This window comes from Haliotis cracherodii, unplaced genomic scaffold (assembly GCF_022045235.1).
Source record: "Haliotis cracherodii isolate W230 unplaced genomic scaffold, xgHalCrac1.p SCAF_13, whole genome shotgun sequence".
NCBI lineage: Eukaryota > Metazoa > Mollusca > Gastropoda > Lepetellida > Haliotidae > Haliotis > Haliotis cracherodii.
Window position 1 is genome coordinate 34,492,873 of NW_027266268.1, and position 25,628 is coordinate 34,518,500.

Sequence of the window (25,628 nt, forward strand, 5' to 3'; positions counted from 1 at the left end):
TGGACTTAACATTAAACCCAATTTGACCTCACCTCACCTCGCCTCGCCTCCAATCTTATTGGACAGTTTTTTGTCACTCTGAATCTTTATGCCCGGATCTGAATATGGAACAGACAAGGCGGTCTCACTGGTCACCTTTATTTCTAGATGAGGTGGCTAAATATTTGGAAGGGAATTGGCTTCTTGATCGTTTTTGAACTACATTAGCTCATCAATACATCTTAACTTGGCCAAAGTTCTTTGTTTCAACTGTCGATCTGAGCAGAAAACGAATAATTTCTTTGATATCGCTGAACAGATGAAGAGGACGTACAAGAACAACTGATGTTTCTCGTGACGGTCGCGCGGACTGAGACAGATCATACGATGGAAAGATTCAGAGGATGGACCTGAAAGGTAATTATCATTGCAATGGAGAAGTTACAAAAGATTATCAATTTCGTTTTCTTTATTTTTTATAAGTATACTTTGTAAACAAAAGTTCTCCTGAGAATTAATACAGCATGTGTTCATGGAGCGTGGCTAGTTTATGTTGAAATTTAGATATCAAACATCATAGATGACCATCCTGGGCTTTATAGCTGCCAAAGCAAACAACTTTGATAATCTGTGTGCACGTGTGTCTGTTGGCACGAGCGTGCGTGCGTATGTATATATGTATTGCACAAGAGTGAGTGACTATGGTTTTACGCCGCTTTTAGCAATATTCCAGCAATATCACGGCGGGGAACACCAGAAATGGGCTTCACACATTGTACCCATGTCGGGAATCGAACCCGGGTCTTCGGCGTGACGAGCTAACGCTTTAACCACTAGGCTACCCGACCGCCCCGTATTGCACAAGATGTAAGACATTATATTTGGCAATGGTGGATTGTACTTCTTTTCAAAGATTAATGAAACACATGGTAAATAGTAAAAGTAGTTTATTATTATATCTACACCGTTACGTTTTGATTCCCATGTTGAAACGCGAAGGTTAATCCAGAAATCAGTTTGTACAGAAACAAAAGAAATCAGGAAATAACCACGCAACACCAATGAACAATCAAATTACATCGAACACACACATGATTAAGTTGATAAAAGGCAAAACAAAGGCAATATATACATAACTGCAAAAGAAACACAAGTTAAGGTTTTTTTGTGAAAGCCGAATTGAAATGTATGTAATAGATTGTTTTTTTACACATGCAGCGCAAATCACATGCAGATATACCGTGCATTTTACCCCTTGTCCATCCTTTATAAGCCACTATATAAAAAAGCACTAAGCATTTCACACTCGACTTTGACAAAGTACAGGATACATAGTTCGATTAACTAGTGAGTGAGTGAGTATAATTTACGCCGCTTTTAGCAGTATTCCAGCAATATCACGGCGGGGGACACCAGAAATGGGCTTCACACATTGTACCCATGTCGGGAATCGAACTCGGGTCTTCGGCGTGGCGTGCGAACGCTTTAACCACTAGGCTCCCCGACCGCCTGTTGGATTAACTAACTCCAGAGAGTCGTTGCCATTGAGATGCCACAGGCCGGATCAACGTCATATGCGATGCCGAGGCACTTTGGATGTCATGTGTCTACCATCACCAGATTGATCGCAAGGCATCAACAGACAGGCAGTGTCCATAGCTGGCCTCGATCTGGACAGCCAAGGGTCACAACTCCAGGGCAGGACCGTTACATCCGGGTGACACATCTGCGTGAAAGACAGCCACGGGCAACACAGACAGCTGCAGCCACTCCAGTCCCCGTTCCACAAAGCGATCTTAGTGCTAAGTTGGTCGTAACTCCTATACTGTATCATAGGCTTACGATCAACGTTGCACTAAGATCGCTTTGTGGAACGGCGCCCTGAGTAGGACCGTTAAATCCGGGTGACACATCTGCGTGACCGACGACCAAGAGCAACAGAGACAGCTGCAACCACTCCATGTCCACGTCATCCCGCGGGGAGGAGGAAGCATCATGGTGTGGGGAGGCTTCAGTTACCATCACAGTTCTCAGGTCTTTATACCAAACAATTAGCATATCGCTGAAACTAAATTTGTTTTCTATACAAATGAATGTCATGTATTGCGTATTGCTTAGATATGGCTGGAGCAGTTAATACTGCCGTTTAAACAGTTTTAATTATATGCATTTTGTTGATCAATAGAGGGATATTAGTGGCTGTCATTTAGCTTACTACATACAGGACTCTAGTCTTGTCCAAACGCCATCTATCATTATAACATGGAGCACCATATGTTAGGAAGAGACACAAATGAAAAATGAAATAAACACAGACAATTGTTTAACAACAAATACATGAAGTAAATCTTAAAATATCACACTAAAAATACCTGTTACATTACAATTTCTCTAAAGCTGTACTCCACATTCACGTCTAACCTAAAACAGCATTTTGTCGTACAATAACTTATCCTAGATTTAGACACAGACTATGAATTAAATAATCATCGGTGGTGTAATCTGATCAATTCGCATGGTCCTTTGCAAATGTTGGACGATGGTAGTCAGTCAAGGATTATGAACAATGAATGCCAAATAAATTCTCAACCAACTTCTTAAAGATTCTTTCTTTCTTCTTTCTTTGGAACATTCCCAGACAGATGCCCCAAAATGCAATCATGTATATGTTGCATAACGCTGCACTCATCAATATTCCAGCTATATGACGGCGGTCTGTAAATAAACCAGTCTGGACCAGATAATCCAGTGATTGACATCATGAGCATCGATCCACGCAAGTGGGATACGCTGAAATGCATCTGGAAATCAAGCCTGTATTCTTGGCCGTTTTTGACAGATTCGAGTCGGCCCCTCTGTGGGTCAGCGGTTGCTCTTTCGTAGGCGACCTAATCGTTTACTAAGCACCGTGACAATATATATGTAATGTTGTGGATGATATAGTTTTGAAACTATTATTAAAGGCTCATTAAGTACTGAATTGATTCATCTGTCGTTGGATATAGAACTTTCGACTTTGGTGAAGCGCCATGGTTTGGGTACAATGGTTTGAAATGGATTGCCGATCTGAATTGTGAAAACACCGATACTAGCGTTCTTTTAAAATTTGGAGCCGAAATGAATTGAAGTGAAATGAAACATTGAACTTCAGCAACTTAAGAAGAAAACGTGACGTGGGCACCCATAAAAACATCATCAAGCCCACCACTCACTTTGACGCAGAAACTATGACGTCACAGTTGGCTGTCAAAAAGTTCCAAAATTCAAGGAAATCTTAGGTCTCAAACGACACTGTCTTTGTTGATTAATTTTCTGCATTGATAGAAAGTTGGTTGCAAAATATATCCTTGGAACAACACGGTCATCAACGTAAAAATGATAAGACTTTATACACATAATGTAAAGATCTTAGCAACGTGGTGCTTCTTCTAGTTGGTACGGTCGTAATTTAGCCTCGGAACTTCTTATAATAGTCGTCAAGGTGCCACATGTTAAAAAGAACTAATCATCAAATATCAAATATGTCTATTCTTCAAATGCGGTATTTCCTGAATACATTACTGTCGTACAGTGAGTGGGTATCGTTTTACTCCGTTTTTAGCAATGTAGCGGAGGGGCACATCAGAATTTACCAGGACTTCACACATTGTGCCCATGTGGGGAATCGGACCCGGGTCTTCGGCGTGACGAGCGAACGCATTAACCACTTGGCTTCCCCACCGCCCCACTGTCGTACAGAGATGGAGGAGTTGGAAGGAGAGTTGTCCCTGGGTCATCTGAATTTGTTAATACGGATCAGGGTAAAAGGTAAACACACTACATTTCGTAGAAAATTCCAGTAAGGAATCCATAGGCTAGGCTGTTTTTAAAATTACTTTCCCCACAGTGCCCCAGTGTCCACACAACACCAGATGCGCCATGCCTCATTACTCGCTGATTGTTCATTTCACATGTATAAACATAAATTGAACTGCGCCTGGTGACTTGAATTTTTATCTTCTTTCCTTTGTCAACAGTCAGAGGTGAAGGAAACATCATCACATCTGAGAGCTGTCCCTCTTTCACATCCAGGTCCTTGTGGTGCTGCAGCAGGGTTCTAATATCACTGTCAGTAACAACTATGTCTACAGACGCCTTGTTCGCCAGCTTACCAGCATACATCCTCAGCCCGGTCAGGTGAACACTGGCATCACAGGATATATACAACGCATCACGTCGACATATACCACAGTTATGAGTCTCGTGGTACTGTTGGTCAGGAGGTAAGCGAGACAAGACATAGACAGGAGATTTCCGAGATATGTCACAGAACGGCTGTATATCCAGATGGCTGATAGAGTATTTTCGTAAGAACATTATGACATGGGCATCACTTAAAATACCTTCATTGCAGACAGTTGTGGAAAATTCCATCATTGAAATAGATGGAAAACGAATGAGAAACAAACATTCTCCCAGCACTTCTCTTTTCTCTTCTGGAGTTACCTCCCTTCCCTGACGTCGACATTCAGCTTCCGCCCAAGACATCACAGATCGGAAGATGCAAATCTCGTCAACTCTCATGTCATCTGCCTTCAGGATCAGCTTTAGACAATCCTTGCTTAGCTCACAGAATCCCTCGCTAGTAACAATCACCTCGGCATTGGAGTTAATGACTTCAAGAGCTCTTTCTTTCAGGTCTTTTTTGTCAAACAGGTCTGCTTGTTGTAGAAATAAACATGCGTTGCTAGGCGACAGAGATTGTAAGCAGAACCTCTCACATTGCTTGTCCAGTCTTGTGATATTTTATTTTCTAGCAGCGTACATCAGACCAAGGACAGTGTTAGGAGTTAACGAGACCTTCCCCGTGTAGAGAAACCTGGTGATGAAATGTTAATGTTATATAAAGTCTCACCCGGGTGCGTTTGGATATCGAATGTATCAACTCAGGCTTGCTGAGACACAAGGGTGGGATTCTATTAATCATCAAAAATCATTATTTAGCTTAATTTTCTGAATAGTAACACCAAGTGTCGTGGATGTAACTAATACAGCCACAGTTTCAGTGGCAGTGGGATTAGTGATGTCATTTGATTGTGATGTCATGGTAACCGATGACATCACACTGGCCGCAAAGCATTGTTACAATTTCATTGATCTCACATACAGATATCTCTCATGGAAATCCGTTTTGGGTGATAAATAGAGAATCTCACCCGAGTGTCTTTTGATATCAAATATATCAACACGAGTTGATACAAGTGGGAAAACACCGAGGCTTGCCGAGGATTTTTTCCACTTTTATCAGCGAGATTTTATTTATCATCCAACATCATTTTTCCAACTTTTTCAGTTTGTAGAAAGTAATAAGCAGTGTCTTAATTGTAAAAAGTACTGCTAACAGCTTCAGTAGCAGAGCCATTAGTGATGTCATTTGATTGCGTAACCATGACGTCACAATGGTCTGCAAAGCATTGTGATGCAATTTCATAGCTGCGATATCTACAGTGTGGGAACCAGTTTTGGGTGATAAAATTAATGATCGTGATGCTACGTTTTGTTAAACAGAAACTATGGAATATCAGTGTAAACATACCAAGTAGGCAAACATGGGATATTTCAGAAACGACTGAGTGATGTAATTTCTAGCCAGTAAACATTTCACAAATCAGAAATTATTGCATGCTGGTGTAATTACACCATGTGAGTAAACATTAAAAACTCGAGAAACCATCAAGATATAGTTGGTATTCTACAATGGACTGCTTTCAGTTGAGATTAATTAGGGTTTTGTAAATCGTTTTGTCTTTTGTTTTAGATGCATATAAAACAGCTCTAGATATGGTGATACGTTGTCGTGTCATATTGTGGGTGCTGGAGATTGTGCCATGTCAACAACTTGTTCTCTTTGTACCTTCTTTTATAGTTCGAAATATACCAATAAAACATTTCAACTAACCTTAGAAAGGTCTTGAAGTTGTCTGTCTGAATATCAGGAATCAGTACTTGGCCCGTCTCGGGGATCGATCCACAGAACATCGCGTGAAACACTCAGCTACGGCTGACTAAAATGAATTTGTGAGCCTGGATTGCCTCCCTTTGATCTCCAACGCGGAAGGTCACATCAGCCAACAACAAACTGTCCAACATGTGCAGGTTGGTTTCCGCCAAGGACTTTGCACTTTGTCAATTGGCAACATCAGTTTCCATGATGTGTCTGAACAAACGAAATGAAAACACACTGTATGCCCTCTGAGGAAGACTTAATTTTTTATAAATTTAACTTAAAACGTTTTCGTTTTCTTCAAAACTTGATACTGGAGTCGCAATATGGACCAGGATGTGGTGATCGCAGGCTCTGATCCCGGATTCGTCTTGATCACGATCCTTGGTTTGACAGCACCATACACTTAGATTTCACCAACACGGAAACCTGCTCTACATTGGGCTTCTAATCCCACAATAAGATGTCAAGCACTCACTCCACCAATACTAAGATGTCACGCACTCACTCCACTAACACTAAGATGTCACTCACTCACTCCACCAACACTAAGATCTAACTCACTCACTCCACCAACACTAAGATCTAACTCACTCACTCCACCCAAACTAAGGTGACACTCACTCACTCACTCCATACACACTATGATGTCACGCACTCACACCATCCACACTAAGATGTCACTCACTCACTCCACCAACACTAAGATGTCACGCACTCACTCCACCCACACTAAGATGTAACTAACTCACCCAACCCACACTAAGATGTCACTCACTCCACCCACACTAAGATGTCACTCACTCCACCCACACTAAGATGTCACTCACTCCACCAACACTAAGATGTCACTCACTCCACCAACACTAAGATGTCACGCACTCACTCCACCCACACTAAGATGTCACTCACTCATTCCACCCACACTATGATGTCACTCACTCATGGGTTTTTTAGCTTCCTGAAGTCGGAAAAGGAGCTGGCTGAGCAAGTCAATTCCTTTGCTTTTATTGCTGCCCTAAGGCAAGACTGCACACGTGTACATGTAATAGTTGTTGAATGCTTAGTTATTGTTAAAACAATATATAACGTTACTATGGAAACACATGGTTGTGTGTAATCAAAACAGAGCTCCGTTGTTGCTGTGAGACGAACACCAAAGGAGGTAACCATGGACAGGCATTAGGACTTCAAGTTTCGATTTATAAACACCAGCGTTCATCAGTTCTACCTGGCTTAAGTGACCTGTGGACATAATGAGCTGCAACTAGGTGAACATAAGTATGTAAATGTCCCTCAAACACTTCATCAATATACAATCGTTGATGTAAATGTACGTCAGATTTCTTTACCTGTATGTGTAACACCTCGAGACAACACTACCCGGTCTTGCTTCCTGGTTGACGCCACGTGACATCTAATACAAAGGCCTTCAATATTAGTTCATTTCATATCAACAAAGATATCTCCTGCGTTTGGAGAGAGTTGCGGGTTGTGTTTATAGGACACTTCTTTGCCTCAGCTACGTCTACTGTCTACTCTACTGACCCCTTTAAGGTGTGACCTGTGAACTGACTTCCAATGCCTTTACTCAAGGTTACACCTTGTGGGTGGTGTATCTCACCCCAGACCTTGGCGCTGATGAAGGCATCAACTATCCTCAACATACTGGCAAGCTGGGTTTGGAAATCCAGTTTGGACAAGCTCTCAATAACCCAGTCACCCTCATCTGTTATGAGGAATACGAAAATTTTCTGGAAATAGATCGTTTCCGGAATGTGATGATGGTATAAAAAGAGCAGCGACAGGCGATCATGGCACACGTTTCCCTCTCCTACATGGACCATGGATGAAACACTCGGGTTGAGCACCTTGGATTTAGAAGCCCTCGTGGCTGATGACGAACCACTTCATGCCAACTACCGGGGCATCCTGGCCAGAGATGACTTTGCCAGACTGGGATGGCAACAGGATGATTCCTTTTACCCCAAAGCCTGCGTGGTCAACACAGATTTAAGCGATCAACCTGGCACACACTGGGTGAGCATCTATCGTCCAGCTCCTGGAGCCGTGGAATAGATGGATAGTTGTGGACTGTATTCATTACCCCTGTTTAAAGAGACATTGAATCGCATGGGTCAGATTCAACAACGATGGAATACACACCCCTTACAACATGGATACAGCACGTTGTGTCGTGTGTACTGTCTCTACATGCTGACCTATCGCGTGCGTGGGTGGACTTTTAATCAAGTGTTAGAGACGTTTAGACTGGAATGACCAAGAATGATGCCACGGTATTAGCATGGTTTCATACCAAAGTGTCTACCTCCTGTTCCTGTGGATGAGATGCCTGCCTTTCGACTGAGTGCCCGGACGCGTACCCTAAATCAAAAGAACCAACCTTTCTGCCCTAATTGACCTGACACTTGTTCACTGAACCTACGATCACCTGACTGTCAACGTTCCTGTTTGAGGAGTGTACATACATTCACTGCGTTTTAGGAATGTACATACGTTCACTACCAAAGTGGCAAAGTTTGTCTTGTTTTTTTCAAAGTGTACATGCGTTCATGTTCACAAAAGTCACAGGGACGCCCCTAATCCTATGGCTTTTGTTTTGCTGTTTTGGTTCATGTGAGCGGGGGATTAAAACAAGTTGAACAAACAGTAGTGTTATGTTGTCTTTTTAGGTTGGAAATCGTCATGCACACCCCAGTTAAAAACAAAAACAAAACAAGATCGACATCTGACCGCTTCCTGCATTCCTACACCACATTCATGTCTGTGCCTGTCGATTCACCTTTTGAAATTCAGGCAAGACCTTTAGCACCTTTAAATTCGCCACTCACCGACTTTTAGCTTAGACGAACAACTGCCATAGTGGCTACAATACACGATCGCCTTGTGGAACGAAACCTTAAACCTCAAAGTTGACAATCACACCATCATACCCGATGAAATGATTTGTGGAATGTTGTTGCAAGATCCTTCGCCGATATGACGTCAACCTAGCAACAAAGGTGCAGAGTCGTCGACTGTGTATAATAAGCTCGTCTCAGTGAGCTATCATCTCCACATGCCATCGCCACACACCCACCAAAACAAAGGGAGGCGCAGCCCTTTTGGAGGTGCGTACGCCACCGAAAACGGAGGCGACGCCATCTTGGAAGCGCGCGCCACCGGAAACGGATGCGACGCCATCTTGAATGCGCGTGCAGGACCCATGACCCAGAGGTCACGTGATCCTCTCGACCAATCAGAAGCCAAGTGCGGTACTGTACGCCTGCCCACAACTACTATCGCTGAACAGATGAAGAGGACGTTAAAGAACAACTGATGTTTCTCGCCACGGTCGCACGGACTGAGACAGATCATACGATGGAAAGATTCAGAGGATGGACCTGAAGGGTAATTATCATGCAATGGAGCAGTTAAAAAAAGATTATCAATTTCATTTTCTGTATTTTTTATAAATATACTTCTTAGAATCATTACAGCGTGTGATCATGATGTGTGACTAGTTTATGGTGAAATTTAGATATCAAACATCTGCTTAAGATGACCATCCTGGGCTTTATAGCTGCCATAGCAAACAACTTTGATAATCTGTGCGCGCGTGTGTGTGTTGGCGCGCGCGTGCTTGCGTATGTATATATGTATTGCACAAGATGTAAGACATTATTTTGGCAATCCGTGCAGATTGTACTTCTTTTCAAAGATTAATGAAACACAGAGAAAATAATAAAAGTAGTTTATTATAATATCTACACCGTAACGTTTTGATTCCCAAGTTGAAACGCTAAGGTTAATCCAGAAATCAGTTTGTACAGAAACATTAAGCATTTCAGACTCGACTTTGAAAAAGTACAGGATACATAGTTCGAAAAACTAGTGAGTGAGTGAGTATAGTTTTATGCCGCTTTTAGCAATATACCAGCAATATGACGGCGGGGGACACCACAAATGGGCTTCACACATTGTACCCATGTTGGGAATCGACCCCGGGTCTTCGGCGTGACGAGCGAACGCTTTAACCAGTAGGCTACCCGACCGCCTCAGTATTGAACCGAATGAATTTTTGTTTCATTATAATACTACACTCGCATATTAAACAAGCATTGAACTTCAGCAACTTAGGAAGAGAATGTGAAGTGGGCACACATAAAAACATCATCAAGCCTACAACTCACTATGACGCTGAAACTATGACGTCACAGTTGGCTGTCAAAAAGTTCCAAAATACAAGGAAATCTTGGGTCTCAAATGACACTGTCTTTGTTGATTAATTTTCTGCATTGATAGAAAGTTGGTTGCAAAATATATCCTTGGGACAACACGGTCACAAACGTTAAAATGATAAGACTTTATACACATAATGAAAAGATCTTAGCAACGTGGTGTTTCTTCCAGTTGGTACGGTCATAATGTAGCCTCGGAACTTCTTATAATAGTCGTCAAGGTGCCACATGTTAAAAAGAACTAATCATCGAATATCATATATGTCTATTTTTCAAATGCGGTATTTCCTGAATACACTGCTGTCGTACAGTGAGTGAGTATCCTTTTACTCCGTTTTAGCAATGTCGAGGCGGGGGACATCAGAATTTACCATGGCTTCACACATTGTGGCCATGTGGGGAATCGGACCCGGGTCTTTGGCGTGACGAGCGAACGCATTAACCTCTCGGCTACCCCACCGCCCCACTGTCGTACAGAGATGGAGGAGTTGGAAGGAGAGGTGTCCCTGGGTCATCTGAATTTGTTAATACGGATCAGGGTGAAAGGTAAACACACTACATTTCGTAGAAAATCCCAGTAAGGAATCCATGGGCTAGGCTGTTGTTAGAATCACTTTCCCCACAGTGCCCCAGTGTCCACACAACACCAGATGCTTCATGCCTCATTACTCGCTGATTGTTCATTTCACATGTATAAATAAATAATGAACTGCGCAACCTGATGACTTTGAGTTTTATCTTCTTTCCTTTGTCAACAGACAGAGGTGAAGGAAACATCACCACATCTGAGAGTTGTCCCTCTTTCACATCCTGGTGGTGCTGCAGCAGGGTTGTGTTATTACTGTCAGTAACAAGTATATCTACAGACATCTTGTCCGCCAGGTTCCTAGTGTACACGCTCAGCCCGGTCAGGTGAACACTGGCATCACAGGATATGTACAACGCATCACAGTCATTGTGGAAAGAAAGCATTGTATCGAAGTAGTTTTGGTTAGGATGTGAGCGACACAAGTTATAGACAGGAGATTTCCGAGATATGTCACAGAATGGCCGTATATCGAGGTCGCTGATAGAGTATTTTCGTAATAACATCAAGGCATGGGTTTCACTTAAAATACCTTCATTGCAGACAGTTGTGGTAAATTCCACCATTGAAATAAATGGAAAACGAATGAGAAACAAACACTCTCCCAGCACTTCTCTTTTCTCATCTGGAGTTACCTCCCTTCCCTGACGCCTACATTCAGCTTCCGCCCACGACATCACAGATCGGAAGATGCAAATCTCGTCAACTTTAATGTCATCTGCCTTCAGGATCAGCTTTAGACAATCCTTGCTTAGCTCACAGAATCCTTCGCTAGCAATAGTCACCTCCGCTCTGGATTTAATTACCAGAAGAGCTCTGTCCTTGAGGTCTTTTTTATCAAATAGGTCTGCTTGCTGAAGGAATACACATGCGTTGCTAGGCGACAAAGATTGTAAGCAGAACTCCTCACATTGCTTTTCCAGTCCTGTGATGTTGTATTTCCTAGCAGCGTACATCAGACCAAGGACAGTGTTAGGAGTTAACGCGACCTCCCCTGTGTAGAGATACCTGGTGATGAAATGTTAATGTTATATACAGTCTCACCCGGGTGTGTTTGGATATCAAATGTATCAACTCAGGCTTGCTGAGACACAAGGGTGGGATTCTATTAATCATCAAAAATCATTATTTAGCTTAACTTTCTGAATAGCAACACCAAGTGTCTTGGATGTAACTAGTACAGCCACAGTTTCAGTGGCAGTGGGATTAGTGATGTCATTTGATTGTGATGTCATGGTAACCGATGACATCACACTGGCCGCAAAGCATTGTTACAATTTCATTGATCTCACATACAGATATCTCTCATGGAAATCCGTTTTGGGTGATAAATAGAGAATCTCACCCGAGTGTCTTTTGATATCAAATATATCAACACGAGTTGATACAAGTGGGAAAACACCGAGGCTTGCCGAGGATTTTTTCCACTTTTATCAGCGAGTAACCCAATCGCTTGATCTCATCCAAGCGATATCTCCTGTGGGAACCAGTTTTGGATGATAAATGATCGTGATTTTTCGTTTTGTTAAACAGAAACTATGGAATATCAGTGTAAACATGCCAAATAGGCAAACATGAGATATTTCAGAAACGACTGAGTGATGTAATTTCTAGCAGGTAAACATTTCACAAATCAGAAATTATTGCATGCTGGTGTAATTACACCATGTGAGTAAACATTAAAAACTCGAGAAACCATCAAGATACAGTTGGTAATCTACAATGGACTGCTTTCAGTTGAGATTAATTAGGGTTTTGTAAATCGTTTTGTCTTTTGTTTTAGATGCTTATAAAACAGCTCTAGATATGGTGATACGTTGTCGTGTCATATTGTGGGTTCTGGAGATTGTGCCATGTCATCAACTTATTCTCTTTGTACCTTCTTTCATCTTCTGTTATCCTTCTGCCAGATAGTTCGAAATAAACCAATAAAACATCTCAACTAACCTTAGAAAGGTCTTGAAGTTGTCTGTCTGAATATCAGGAATCAGTACTTGGCCCGTCTCCGGGATCGATCCACAGAACATCGCGTGAAACACGCAGCTACGGCTGACTAAAATGAATTTGTGAGCCTGGATTGTTTCCCTTTGATCTCCAACGAGGAAGGTCACATCAGCCAACAACAAACTGTCCAACATGTGCAGGTTGGTTTCCGGGAAGGACTTTCCACTTTGCCAATTGTCAACATCAGTAGCCATGATGTGTCTTAACAAACGAAATGAAAACACACTGAATGTCCTCTGAGGAAGACTTAGTTATTTATAAATTTAACTAAAAACGTTTTCGTTTTCTTCAAACCTTGATATTGGAGTCGCAATATGGACCAGGATGTGGTGATCGCAGGCTCTGATCCCGGATTCGTCTTGATCACGATCCTTGGTTTGACAAAACCATACACTTAGATTTCACCAACACAGAAACCTGCTCCACATTGGGCTTCTAATTCCACAATAAGATGTCACGCACTAGCTCCACCAACACTAAGATGTCACTCACTCACTCCTACCATACTAAGATGCCACGCACTCACTCTACCAAAAATAAGATGTCACACACTCACTCCACCAACACTAACATGTCACCCACTCACTCCATCCACACTAAGATGTCACTCACTCACTCCACCAACACTAAGATGTCGCTCACTCACTCCACCCACACTAAGATGTCACTCACTCACTCCACCCACATTAAGATGTCACTCACCCACTCCACCAACACTAAGATGTCACGCACTCACTCCAACACTAAGATGTCACGCACTCACTCTACCAACACTATGGTGTCACGCACTCACTCCACCAACACTAAGATGTCACGCACTCACCCCACCCATATTAAGATGTCACTCACTCACTCCAATCACACTAAGATGTCACTCACTCACTCCACCCACATTAAGATGTCACTCACTCACCCCACCAAAACTAATATGTCACTAACTCCCCCCACCAACACTAAGATGTCACTCATTCACTCCACCCACATTAAGATGTCACTCACTCACTCCACCAATACTAAGATGTCACTCAATTACTCCACCAACACTAAGGTGTCACTCACCCACCCCACGAAAACTAAGATGTCACCCACTCACTCCACGAACACTAAGATGTCATTCATTCACTCCACCAACACTAAGATGTCACTCACTCACTCCACCAATACTAAGATGTCACTCAATTACTCCACTCACACTAAGATGTCACTCGCTCACTCCACCCAAACTAAGAAGTCACTCACTCACTCACTCCACCCACACTAACATGTCACTCACTCCACCCACACTAAGATGTCACTCACTCACTCCACCAATACTAAGATGTCACTCACTCACTCCACCAATACTAAGATGTCACTCACTCACTCCACCAACACTAAGATGTCACTCACTCACTCCACCAATACTTAGATGTCACTCACTCACTCCACCCACACTAAGATGTCACTCAGTCACTCCACAAACGCTAACATGTCACTCACTCACTCCACCCATACTAAGATGTCACTCACTCACTCCACGAACACCAAGATGTCACTCACTCACTCCATCCATACTAAGATGTCACTCACTCACTCCACCCACACTAAGATGTCACTCACTCACTCTACCAACATTTAGATATCACTCACTCCACCAAAACTAAGATGTCACGCACTCACGCATGTCTCCACACTAATTTGTCACTCACTCACTCCATCCACAATAAGATGTCACTCACTCACTCCACCAACACTAAAATGTCACGCACTCACTCCATCCACACTAAGGTGTCACTCACTCACTCCATCCACACTAAGATGCTACTCACTCAATCCACCGTAAGATATCACTCACTCCACCAGTGTGTGTGTGTGTGTGTGTGTGTGTGTGTGTTTTGTGTGTGTGTGTGTGTTTACCTTTCGGAACCCGGAAAGGGAGCTGGCTGAGCTAGTCAATTCCTGTGCTTTTATTGCTGCCCTAAGGCCAGACTGTGCACACTTGTACATGTAATAGTTGTTGAATGCTTAGTTATTGTTAAAACAATATATAACGTTACTATGGAAACACATGGTTGTGTGTAATCAAAAGAGAGCTCCGTTACTGTGGAAGCACATGGGAAAACATATGGTTCTGTGTAACCTGTTGAGAGCTCCGTTGTTGCTGTGAGGCGAACACCAAGGGAGGTAACCATGGACAGGCATTAGGACTTCAAGTTTCGATTTATAAACACCAGCGTTCATCGGTTCTACCTGGATAAAAGTGGCCTCTGGATTAAATGAGTTGCAACAAGGTGAACATAGGTATGTAAATGTCCCCCAAACACTTCATATATGGATAACCATTGACATACATATGGGAAAGACGACTTTACCTGTATGTGTAACACCTCGAGACAACACCACCCGGTCTTGCTTCCTGGTTGACGTCACGTGACATCTACAGTCTCACCGAAAGACAAAGGCTGTCGAGTTCCTTTCATGTCAACACTGAAGCAGTCTCTCCTGTGTTTGGGAGGAGTTGTGGGTCGTTGAGGACACTTCTTTACCACGTCTACTGTCTACTCTACTGACCCCTTTAGGGTGTGACACTGTGACTATTTTATTTCAATCTGTCGAGTATTTGTATGGAACACTCACTGTTTGCATGTTGTGAGGAATAGCTTAGGCACTAAACCCATACACTTGTGACATGCGGTCATGAATTTCTTGGAGGGTACTTTTTCTCTAAAGTTAAAAACTTCGGTACTCGTGCTTGTCCATTTCTGGGTACATTTCGACCCCTATCACGTTCAACTGGTTGTCACTAACGGCCTCAACAGACTAAATACACTTGCAATGACTACTCAAACAATGTACTACATTGACTAGTCCACATTGTTATGGCCCATAGTTGAAAGCTAGTCATAGAAAATAGTAAACGTAGTTTATTATAATATCTACACTGTCCCAAGTTGAAACGCGAAAGTTAACCCAGAAATCGATTTGTACAAAAATTGTGAAATCAGGAAATAACTGCTTAAGGTCAATGAACAATTAAATTACATCGAAACACATCTGATTAAGTTTACAATCATAAAAGGCACAATGAGTCAACTATTTGGCAGCAGCAGTATATACTTCACCACCAATGAAACGCACGTCAGGTTTCTTTGTTTGTGATATGAACAAAATAATTTGTGAAAAGAACTGTATACCCAATGCCATTGAGATACTACAGACCAGACTAATGTGAAATGCGATGGCGAGGCACTTTGGATGAAATGTGACTTCTATCACCAGAAAGTTCGCAAAGCAGGCAGTGTCCAAGACCGGCCTCAATCTGGACGGCCAAGGGTCATTTCTCCACTGTAGGACTGTTACATCCGGGTGACACATCTGCGTGACCGACAGACACGGGCAACAGAGACAGCTGCAACCACTCAAGGTCCACGTCATCCCGCGGGGAGGAGGAAGCGTCATGGTGTGGGGAGGCTTCAGTCATCTTCACGAGGCCCCTCTACACGTGCTAAGTCGTGGCACTGACTGCTGTCGTGTACAGGGATGCTGGCTCTTCGCAATCACGTCACCCCTCTCTTCCTTGGTCAAACTCAAGGCCAATTAAAGATGGTTGACTGTGATAGAGAATAGACAAACAGACAGACAGACAGTTTATTCAGTAAGAAGGCCATAGGCCCATAATACAGACAATGGTTAATTGCATGAACTACGCATGCCAAGGAAGTAGTCGATTTAAGTTTCTCTTAACCGTTGGACTTTATATAGATATAAACATGTGTTATATACAACATCAAAGTTTTCTGATGAAATAATTTCAGTAAAAGATTTTACAGTTTGAAACTTGATATACTGTTTAAGATACATATTTCTTAGGGCTGAATAACGCTCACATACAAGTGAAACATGAAATTCATCTTCAATAAAAGATATACCATTTTCTATACAATATTTACATAATCGTTCAGTGTATGGGACATTTGTGTATCTCCCCAAGTCAACTGCAAGTTTAAACTTGCTACATCTGAAACGAGTCAGACATATTATCAGATGTACTGGTATGGGGAGTGTAAGATATTTTTCTACATTCAACAGGGATTTAAAATGTTTATGATAAAAGGTATCAGATAAACTATTGATAGAACTACACCATGATTGTTGAAGGTTATCAAATAATCTTTCTTAGAGAATATACTTTGTTGATTTTGAACTACGCAATGTCATTTATTCATACCACTGTACGGGGATGGCAGTTAGCAGTAGCCCGCTAGCCGGGACCAGTTTTATTAATATTAAATCGGGCTTGTAGATGTTCTTGTAAATTCTATCTCTGATGTACCTGCATCGGCATTGCCTAAAAGTCGGGCCGGGCCGGGCCAAGACGGGCCAAAGTGTTACTGGCTAATTACTTCATTATCGGCGATCATACCTACATATAATTCATACAACATACACACATGACATTAATGAACAATCAACAAAAAAGAAATGCACCATAATTAAGTAATTCGGAGTACATCGCTTGAAAACCAGAAAGTGGAGCAGTGTGTAAGCGTCGCTGATCTTGGTAATATGTAAAAGAGCAATCGTTAAACGAAATAAGATTTGAAACGTATCAAATACTTCGAGCTATCGTGGTACAACGTTCCATCTGTACGCATAGTGTTTATATTCACATGAACGTTCTATATATAAGTAAATACCACTTTATAATGTCACTGATCGTCGTATTTAAAGCAGACACGTTGGTTAAAGTAGACCTCTTCTCCCTATACTCTCAACAGTCACACAAGTGTTCGGTCCGACTTGGCCCGGGCTGTCAAAATCAACTTTAAACTCACATATGTATCATCAAATGGATTCACATCTATAAACAAGTATAATATCTACCTAAATACCACTTTATAGTGTCTCAGATCGCTGTACTTAAAGAAAACAAGGTGCTCAAAGTGAAGCATTTCTACTGTATTTTCTGAAGAAAATCTGTCAGAAGTGTTGGGTCCGACTTGACACGGGCTGTCAAAATCAACTTAAACCTCACAGATGTATCATCAAATGGATTCACATCTTTATGATAGTATTATATCCACCTATATACCACTTTATAGTGTCTCAGAACGCTGTACTTAAAGAAAACAAGGGGCTCAAAGTAAGCCCTTTTCCCTCCACATTCTCAACATAGTCTCTGTCAGAAGTGTTTGTCTTGTGTTGGGTTCGACTTGGCCCGGGCGGTCAAAATCACATTTAAACACACAGATGTATCTTCAAATGTGTTTACATCTATAGATTAGTGTTATATCTACCTATATACCACTTTATAATGTCACGGTACATCGTATTTGAAGAAAACAAGGTGCTCAAAGTGAAGCATTTTTACTGTATTTTCTTAAGAAATTCTATGTCAGAAGCGTTCGGTCCGACTTGGCCCGGGCTGTCAAAATCAACTTAAACTTCACAGATGTATCATCAAACTGATTCACATCTTTAGATTAGTATTATATCTACCTAAATACCACTTTATTGTGTCACGGTACATCGTATTTGAAGAAAACAAGGTGCTCAAAGTCAAGCATTTTTACTATATTTTCTTAAGAAAATCTTTGTCAGAACTGTTAGGCCCGAAAGTCTATTTAGGATTTAAATTGTGATTAAGGAAGTAGAGGGTGGAGAGAGAACAATATATCAAATCTTAACAAAATCTACCTGCCAAACAAGAGCTAGTTCGTTCGTATCCGTAATCCGTCACAAACTGCGATGAACGTAGAGAGTGTTCGGTGAAGGAAATACAGCCCTTCAGATCTTTGTTTACTGAATACACCTTGACCTATGTTCAGTGATATAATTTATAAGATATTGAAGCTACATAGCCGCCCATAGTTTCGAGGAAATGTCCTGGCTACACTTCAAGGTTTCGTGCTCAACAAATATATATGAATGTATATGATGTCTCATCTGGATGTACTTTAATAATGCAATTCGACAAAGAAGATGTACAGATGCCTCGACAGCATTTTTGGCAGTCAACTACAAGTACAGGTAAACATGGCTTTTAATGCTCATGTGTGTCAGGTTGCCCTTACCTCGCCGTCACATCTGTACACAAAGCAAGTGCATAGTCTAAACTAGGCTACATTTGCATTTCTTTAGCCGTTCACAGATGCCTCGACAACATTTTTCACACATGAATGACTTCAACCTTGGCTCTCAACTAGTACAGGTAAACATGGCTATTAATGCTCATGTGTGTCAGGTTGCCCCAACCTCGCCGTCGTATCTGTACACAAAACAAGTGCCTCGTCTAAACTAGGCTACATATGCATTTCTTCAGCCGTTTCAATAATGCAGTGCGCTGTCACAGCATGCTGTAGGTCTGTACAGCACAATGTATTTTATTAGTAATTGGTCGATCCTTCATAAATCATATTTTTGCCATTCATTTCACATATGCCTCGGTAGAATTGAGGTAGGGGAAGGATTTCTGGTCAGATAACAAGGTACTCAGATATCTAGAAACTCGCTTATCCGGACAACATTTTAGAAAAAGCAATTGTCCGGATAAGCGAGGTTCGACTGTATAGCGCGTGATACATGACAAACGGATGTGATAGGACCTGATTCGCACTTGCTGAAGGGATACCAATGGACCCTGATCATAATACATTGGTTGCTTATTATTATTATTAAACATATTGTATTGTCAAAAAAGACAAAGGGATTGGGCACAAGTGCAGCACTTATTACCACCTTCTCCTTATATACAGTTATACATAATATTGCATAATGAAAATTAACAATTTACAGTTGAAGCATCACATTGTGGAAACATAGTGCGCAATATAAATTTATATACAGTGCTCATATGAAGGATATGTACAATGTAACTGGAAAGTGAAGACAGTGTGCATCTCATACATATGCTAATATTATACATGTTAGTGTTGTATATAGATTTAACAATATTAATGATTAACAGTTTGGAAACAATAATATGCTAGCTACTGAATCTGTTAGTCGTTTCTATAAATTTGTGTACAGACAAGAATATTTTTGTATTCAGGAAATCATCTAAGTTTGGATCACAAAAAAAGAATACTATTTAGAGTTTTTTGTCCTCCAAGATTATCGATAGCTGTCAGTAATGTTTCCCGAATATCATCATATAAGGTACATTGGGAGAAGAAATGGAATGAATTTTCACAAGGAGCTCCGCTTTTACAGGAAATAGTATAAGATAATTAACACGAAACAGGTTGGAATTTAGTGTGCTACAATTGTGTCTCAATCTAGTGTGCAATATGTTTGAAGATCTCTCACCGCAATTATAGTGCATAGGTGGTGATGTAGGCTGCTCAGATGCGACAGCTTTAAAATAAGATATTGACGGACTATCCCTGATTCCTGATGATAGATTACTTCATTGGCCTAATTGGTCAGTTAGCGTTTATATCTTTGCGCTTAATCAGCAACATTAAGCCTTTCACGTATATTACAACTTTGTAAGTTAACTTTCCTTTCCAGAAATACGATAGCATGGTGACATACTGTTGAATTTCTCAAAAGCTTTAAAAGGGTTAAAGCTATTTTTGGAAGTATAAATGGGTTGATTTTTGACTACCACAAAAGTAGCAAATGAAGTTATGTCTGATGAAATTATCTGTTTTGACTTGTGCAGCACAGGATTTATACCACACTCTACGATGACATGTACTGCAGCTAGTGTTGTAGGCGTCTCGGTCAGTAGGTAAGCGAGACACGTTATAGACAGGAGACTTCCGAGATATGTCACAAAACGGCCGTATATCCAGGTGGCTGATTGAGTATTTTCGTAAGAACATTATGACATGGGCATCACTTAAAATAGCTTCATTGCAGACAGTTGTGGCAAATTGCGCCATTGAAATAGATGGAAAACGAATGAGAAACAAACATTTTCCCAGAACTTCTCTTTTCTCATCTGGAGTTACCTCCCTTCCCTGGCGTCTACATTCTTCTTCCGCCCACGACATCACAGATCGGAAGATGCAAATCTCGTCAACTCTCATGTCATTTGCCTTCAGGATCAGCTTTAGACATTCCTTGCTTAGCTCACAGAATCCCTCGCTAGCAACACTGACCTCGGCATTGGATTTAATGACTTTAAGAGCTCTTTCTTTCAGGTCTTCTTTTTCAAACAGGTCTGCTTGTTGTAGGAATACACATGCGTTGCTAGGCGACAGAGATTGTAAGCAGAACTCCTCACATTGCGTTTCCAGTCCTGTGACGTTGTATTTCCTAGCAGCGTACATCAGACCAAGGACAGTGTTAGGAGTTAACTCCACCTCCCCCGTGTAGAGATACCTGGTGATGAAATGTTAATGTTATATACAGTCTCACTCGGGTGTCTTTGGATATCAAATGTATCAACTCAGGCTTGCTGAGACACAAGGGTGGGATTCTATTAATCATCAAAAATCATTATTTAGCTTAACTTTCTGAATAGCAACACCAAGTGTCGTGGATGTAACTAATACAGCCACAGTTTCAGTGGCAGTGGGATTAGTGATGTCATTTGATTGTGATGTCATGGTAACCGATGACATCACACTGGCCGCAAAGTATTGTTACAATTTCATTGATCTCACATACAGATATCTCTCATTGAAATCAGTTTTGGGTGATAAATAGAGAATCTCTCCCAAGTGTCTTTTGACATCAAATATATCAACACGAGTTAATAAAAGTGGGAAAACACCGAGGCTTGCCGAGGATTTTTTTTCACTTTTATCAGCGAGTGTTGATATATTTGATATCAAAAGACACAAGGGTGAGATTTTATTTATCATCCAACATCATTTTTTACAACTTATTCAGTTTGTAGAAAGTAATAAGCAGTGTCTTAAGTGTAAAAAATACTGCTAACAGCTTCAGTAGCAGAACCATTAGTGATGTCATTTGATTGCGACGTCATGGTAACCAGTGACGTCACAATGGCCTGCAAAGCATTGTGATGCAATTTCATTGCAGCGATATCTACAGTGTAGATATCGTTTGATCTCATCCAAGCGATATCTCCTGTGGGAACCAGTTTTGGATGATAAATGATGGTGATTTTTCGTTTTGTTAAACAGAAACTATGGAATATCAGAGTAAACATATCAAGTGGGCAAACATGAGATATTTCAGAAACGACTGAGTGATGTAATTTCTAGCCGGTAAACATTTCACAAATCAGAAATTATTGCATGCTGGTGTAATTACACCATGTGAGTAAACATTACAAAACACGAGGAACCATCAAGATATAGTTGGTATTCTACAATGAACTCTGCTTTCATTTGAGATTAATTAGGGTTTTGTAAATCGTTTTGTCTTTTGTTTTAGATGCTTATAAAACAGCTCTAGATATGGTGATATGCTGTTATGTCATATTGTGGGTGCTGGAGATTGTGCCATGTCAACAACTTGTTCTCTTTGTACCTTCTGTTATTTTCTGTTATCCTTCTGCCAGATAGTTCGAAATATACCAATAAAACATCTCAACTAACCTTAGAAAGGTCTTGAAGTTGTCTGTCTGAATATCAGGAATCAGTACTTGGCCCGTCTCCGGGATCGATCCACAGAACATCGCGTGAAACACGCAACTTCGGCTGACTTCGTCTCCCTTTCATATCCAACGCGGAAGGTCACATCAGCCAACAACAAACTGTCCAACATGTGCAGGTTGGTTTCCGCCAAGGACTTTCCACTTTGCCAATTGTCAACATCAGTTGCCATGATGTGTCTGAACAAACAAAATCTTTTATAAATTTAACTGAAAACGTTTTCGTTTTCTTCAAACCTTTATACTGGGTGGCCAAATGATGGAGTCGCAATATGGACCAGGATGTTATGATAGCAGGCTCTGATCCCGGATTCGTCTTGATCACGATCCTTGGTTTGACAGCACCATACACTTAGATTTCACCAACAGGGAAACCACTCCACATCGGACTTCTAATCCCACAATAAGATGTCAAGCACTCACTCCACCAACACTAAGATGTCACGCACTCACTCCACCAACAATAAGATGTTACTCACTCACTCCACCAACACTGAGATGTCACTCACTCACTCCACCCACACTAAGATGTCATGCACTCGCTCCACCCACACTAAGATATCACTCACTCACTCCAACAACACTAAGATATCACTCACTCACTCCTACCACACTAAGATGTCACACACTCACTCCACCAACACTAAGATGTCATACACTCACTCCACCCACACTAAGATGTCACTCACTCACTCCACCAACACTAAGATGTCACTCACTACACCAACACTATGATGTCACTAACTCACTCCATCCACACTAAGATGTCACGCACTCCATAAACACTAGGATGTCACTCACTCACTCCACACAAACTAAAATGCCACTCACTAACTCCACCAATACTAAGATGTCACTCACTCCATCCACACTAAGATGTCACTCACTCACTCCACCAACAATAAGATGTCACTTACTTACTCCATCCACACTAAGATGTCACTCACTCACTCAACCAACACTAAGATGTCACTCACTCACTCTACCAACACTACGATATCACTCACTCCACCAACACTAAGATGTCACGCACTCCATCAACACTAGGATGTCACTCACTCACTCCACACACACTAAAATGCCACTCACCAACTCCACCCACACTAAGCTGTCACTCACTCACTCCACCAACAGTACGATATCACTCACTCCACCAACACTAAGATGTCACGCACTCCACCAACACTAAGATGTCACTCTCTCACTTCACACACACTAGGATGTCACTCACTCACTCCATCCACACGAAGATGTCACTCACTCCAACAACACTAAGATGTTACTCACTCACTCAACACACACTTAGGTGTCACTCACTCACTCCACACACACTAAGATGTCACTCACTTCATCCACACTAAGATGTCACTCACTCCACCAACACTAAGGTGTCACCCAATCACTCCGCCCACACTAAAATGCCATTCGTTTACTCCACCCACACTAAGATCTTACGCACTCACTCCACCAACACTAAGATGTCACGCACTCCACCAACACTAAGATGTCCCTCACTCCACCAACACTAAGATGTCACTCACTCACTCCACACAAACTAAGATGTCAAGCACTCACTCCATCCACACTAAAATGTCACGCACTCACTCCACCAACAGTAAGATATCACTCACCCCACCAACACTAAGATGCCACTCACTCACTCCATCCACACTTAGATGACACTCACTCCACCAACACTAGGATGTCACTCACACTTTCCACCCAAACGAAGATGTCACTCACTCACTCCACCAACACCAAAATGTCACCCACTCACTCCACCCACACTAAGATATCACTCACTCCACCAACACTATAATGCCACTCACTCACTCCACCAACACTAAGATGTCACTCACTCCACCAACACTAAGATGTCACGCACTCCACCAACACTAAGATGTCACTCACTCTCTCCACCAACAGTAACATGTCACTCACTCACTCCACCAACACTAAGATGTCACGAACTCACTCCACCCACACTAAGATGTCACTCACTCCACCCACACTAAGATGTTACTCACTCACTCCACCAAACAATAAGATAACACTGACTCAACCAACACTAAGATGTCACTCACTCACTCCACCCACACTAAGATGTCACTCACTCCATCCACACTAAGATGTCACTCACTCCACCAACACTAAGATGACACTCACTCCCCCGACACTAAGATGTCACGCACTCACTCCACCCACACTAAGATATCACTCACTCACTCCTACCACACTAAGATGTCACTCACTCATGGGTTTTTTAGCTTCCTGAAGTCGGAAAAGGAGCTGGCTGAGCAAGTCAATTCCTGTGCTTTTATTGCTGCCCTAAGGCAAGACTGCACACGTGTACATGTAATAGTTGTTGAATGCTTAGTTATTGTTAAAACAATATATAACGTTACTATGGAAACACATGGTTGTCTGTAATCAAAAGAGAGCTCCGTTGTTGCTGTTAGGCGAACACCAAGGGAGGTAACCATGGACAGGCATTAGGACTTCAAGTTTTGATTAATAAACACCAGCGTTCATCAGTTCTACCTGGCTTAAGTGACCTGTGGACATAATGAGCTGCATCTAGGTGAACACAAGTATGTAAATGTCCCTCAAACACTTCATAAATATACAATCGTTGATGTAAATGTACGTCAGATTTCTTTACCTGTATGTGTAACACCTCGAGACAACAATACCCGGTCTTGCTTCTGATCTGATTAAGTTTACAATCATAAAAGGCACAATGAGTCAACTATTTGGCAGCAGCAGTATACACTTCACCACCAATGAAACGCACGTCAGGTTTCTTTGTTTGTGATATGAACAAAATAATTTGTGAAAAGAACTGTATACCCAATGCCATTGAGATACTACAGACCAGACTAATGTGAAATGCGATGGCGAGGCACTTTGAATGAAATGTGACTACTATCACCAGAAAGTTCGCAAAGCAGGCAGTGTCCAAGACCGGCCTCAATCTGGACGGCCAAGGGTCACTTCTCCAGTGCAGGACTGTTACATCCGGGTGACACATTTGCGTGACCGACAGACACGGGCAACAGAGACAACTGCAACCACTCAAGGTCCACGTCATCCCGCGGGGAGGAGGAAGCGTCATGGTGTGGGGAGGCTTCAGTCATCATCACAAGGCCCCTCTACACGTGCTCCGTCGTGGCACTGACTACTGTCGTGTACAGGGATGCTGGCTCTTCGCAATCACTCACACCTCTCTTCCTTGGTCAAACTCAAGGCCAAATAAAGTTGGTTGACTGTGATAGAGAATAT

At 41.8% G+C, this 25,628-nt stretch overlaps 1 protein-coding gene and 2 pseudogenes across 1 annotated transcript; all 3 read right to left on the reverse strand.

Moving 5' to 3' along the window:
• Positions 1–3,740: 3,740 nt before the first annotated feature.
• On the reverse strand, positions 3,741–7,379 carry LOC139459224 (BTB/POZ domain-containing protein 6-like; annotated as a pseudogene).
• A 3,379-nt stretch (positions 7,380–10,758) lies between these two features.
• LOC139459225 (BTB/POZ domain-containing protein 6-like) lies at positions 10,759–15,209 on the reverse strand. The gene is made up of 3 exons (XM_071240679.1): positions 15,145–15,209; positions 12,737–12,994; positions 10,759–11,797 (listed from the first exon to the last, which is right to left on the reverse strand). Exons 1-3 carry the CDS (start codon positions 15,207–15,209, stop codon positions 10,759–10,761), a joined length of 1,362 nt encoding a protein of 453 aa, XP_071096780.1.
• Positions 15,210–18,842: 3,633 nt separating this feature from the next.
• On the reverse strand, positions 18,843–22,526 carry LOC139458638 (BTB/POZ domain-containing protein 6-like; annotated as a pseudogene).
• Between the last annotated feature and the right edge of the window lie 3,102 nt (positions 22,527–25,628).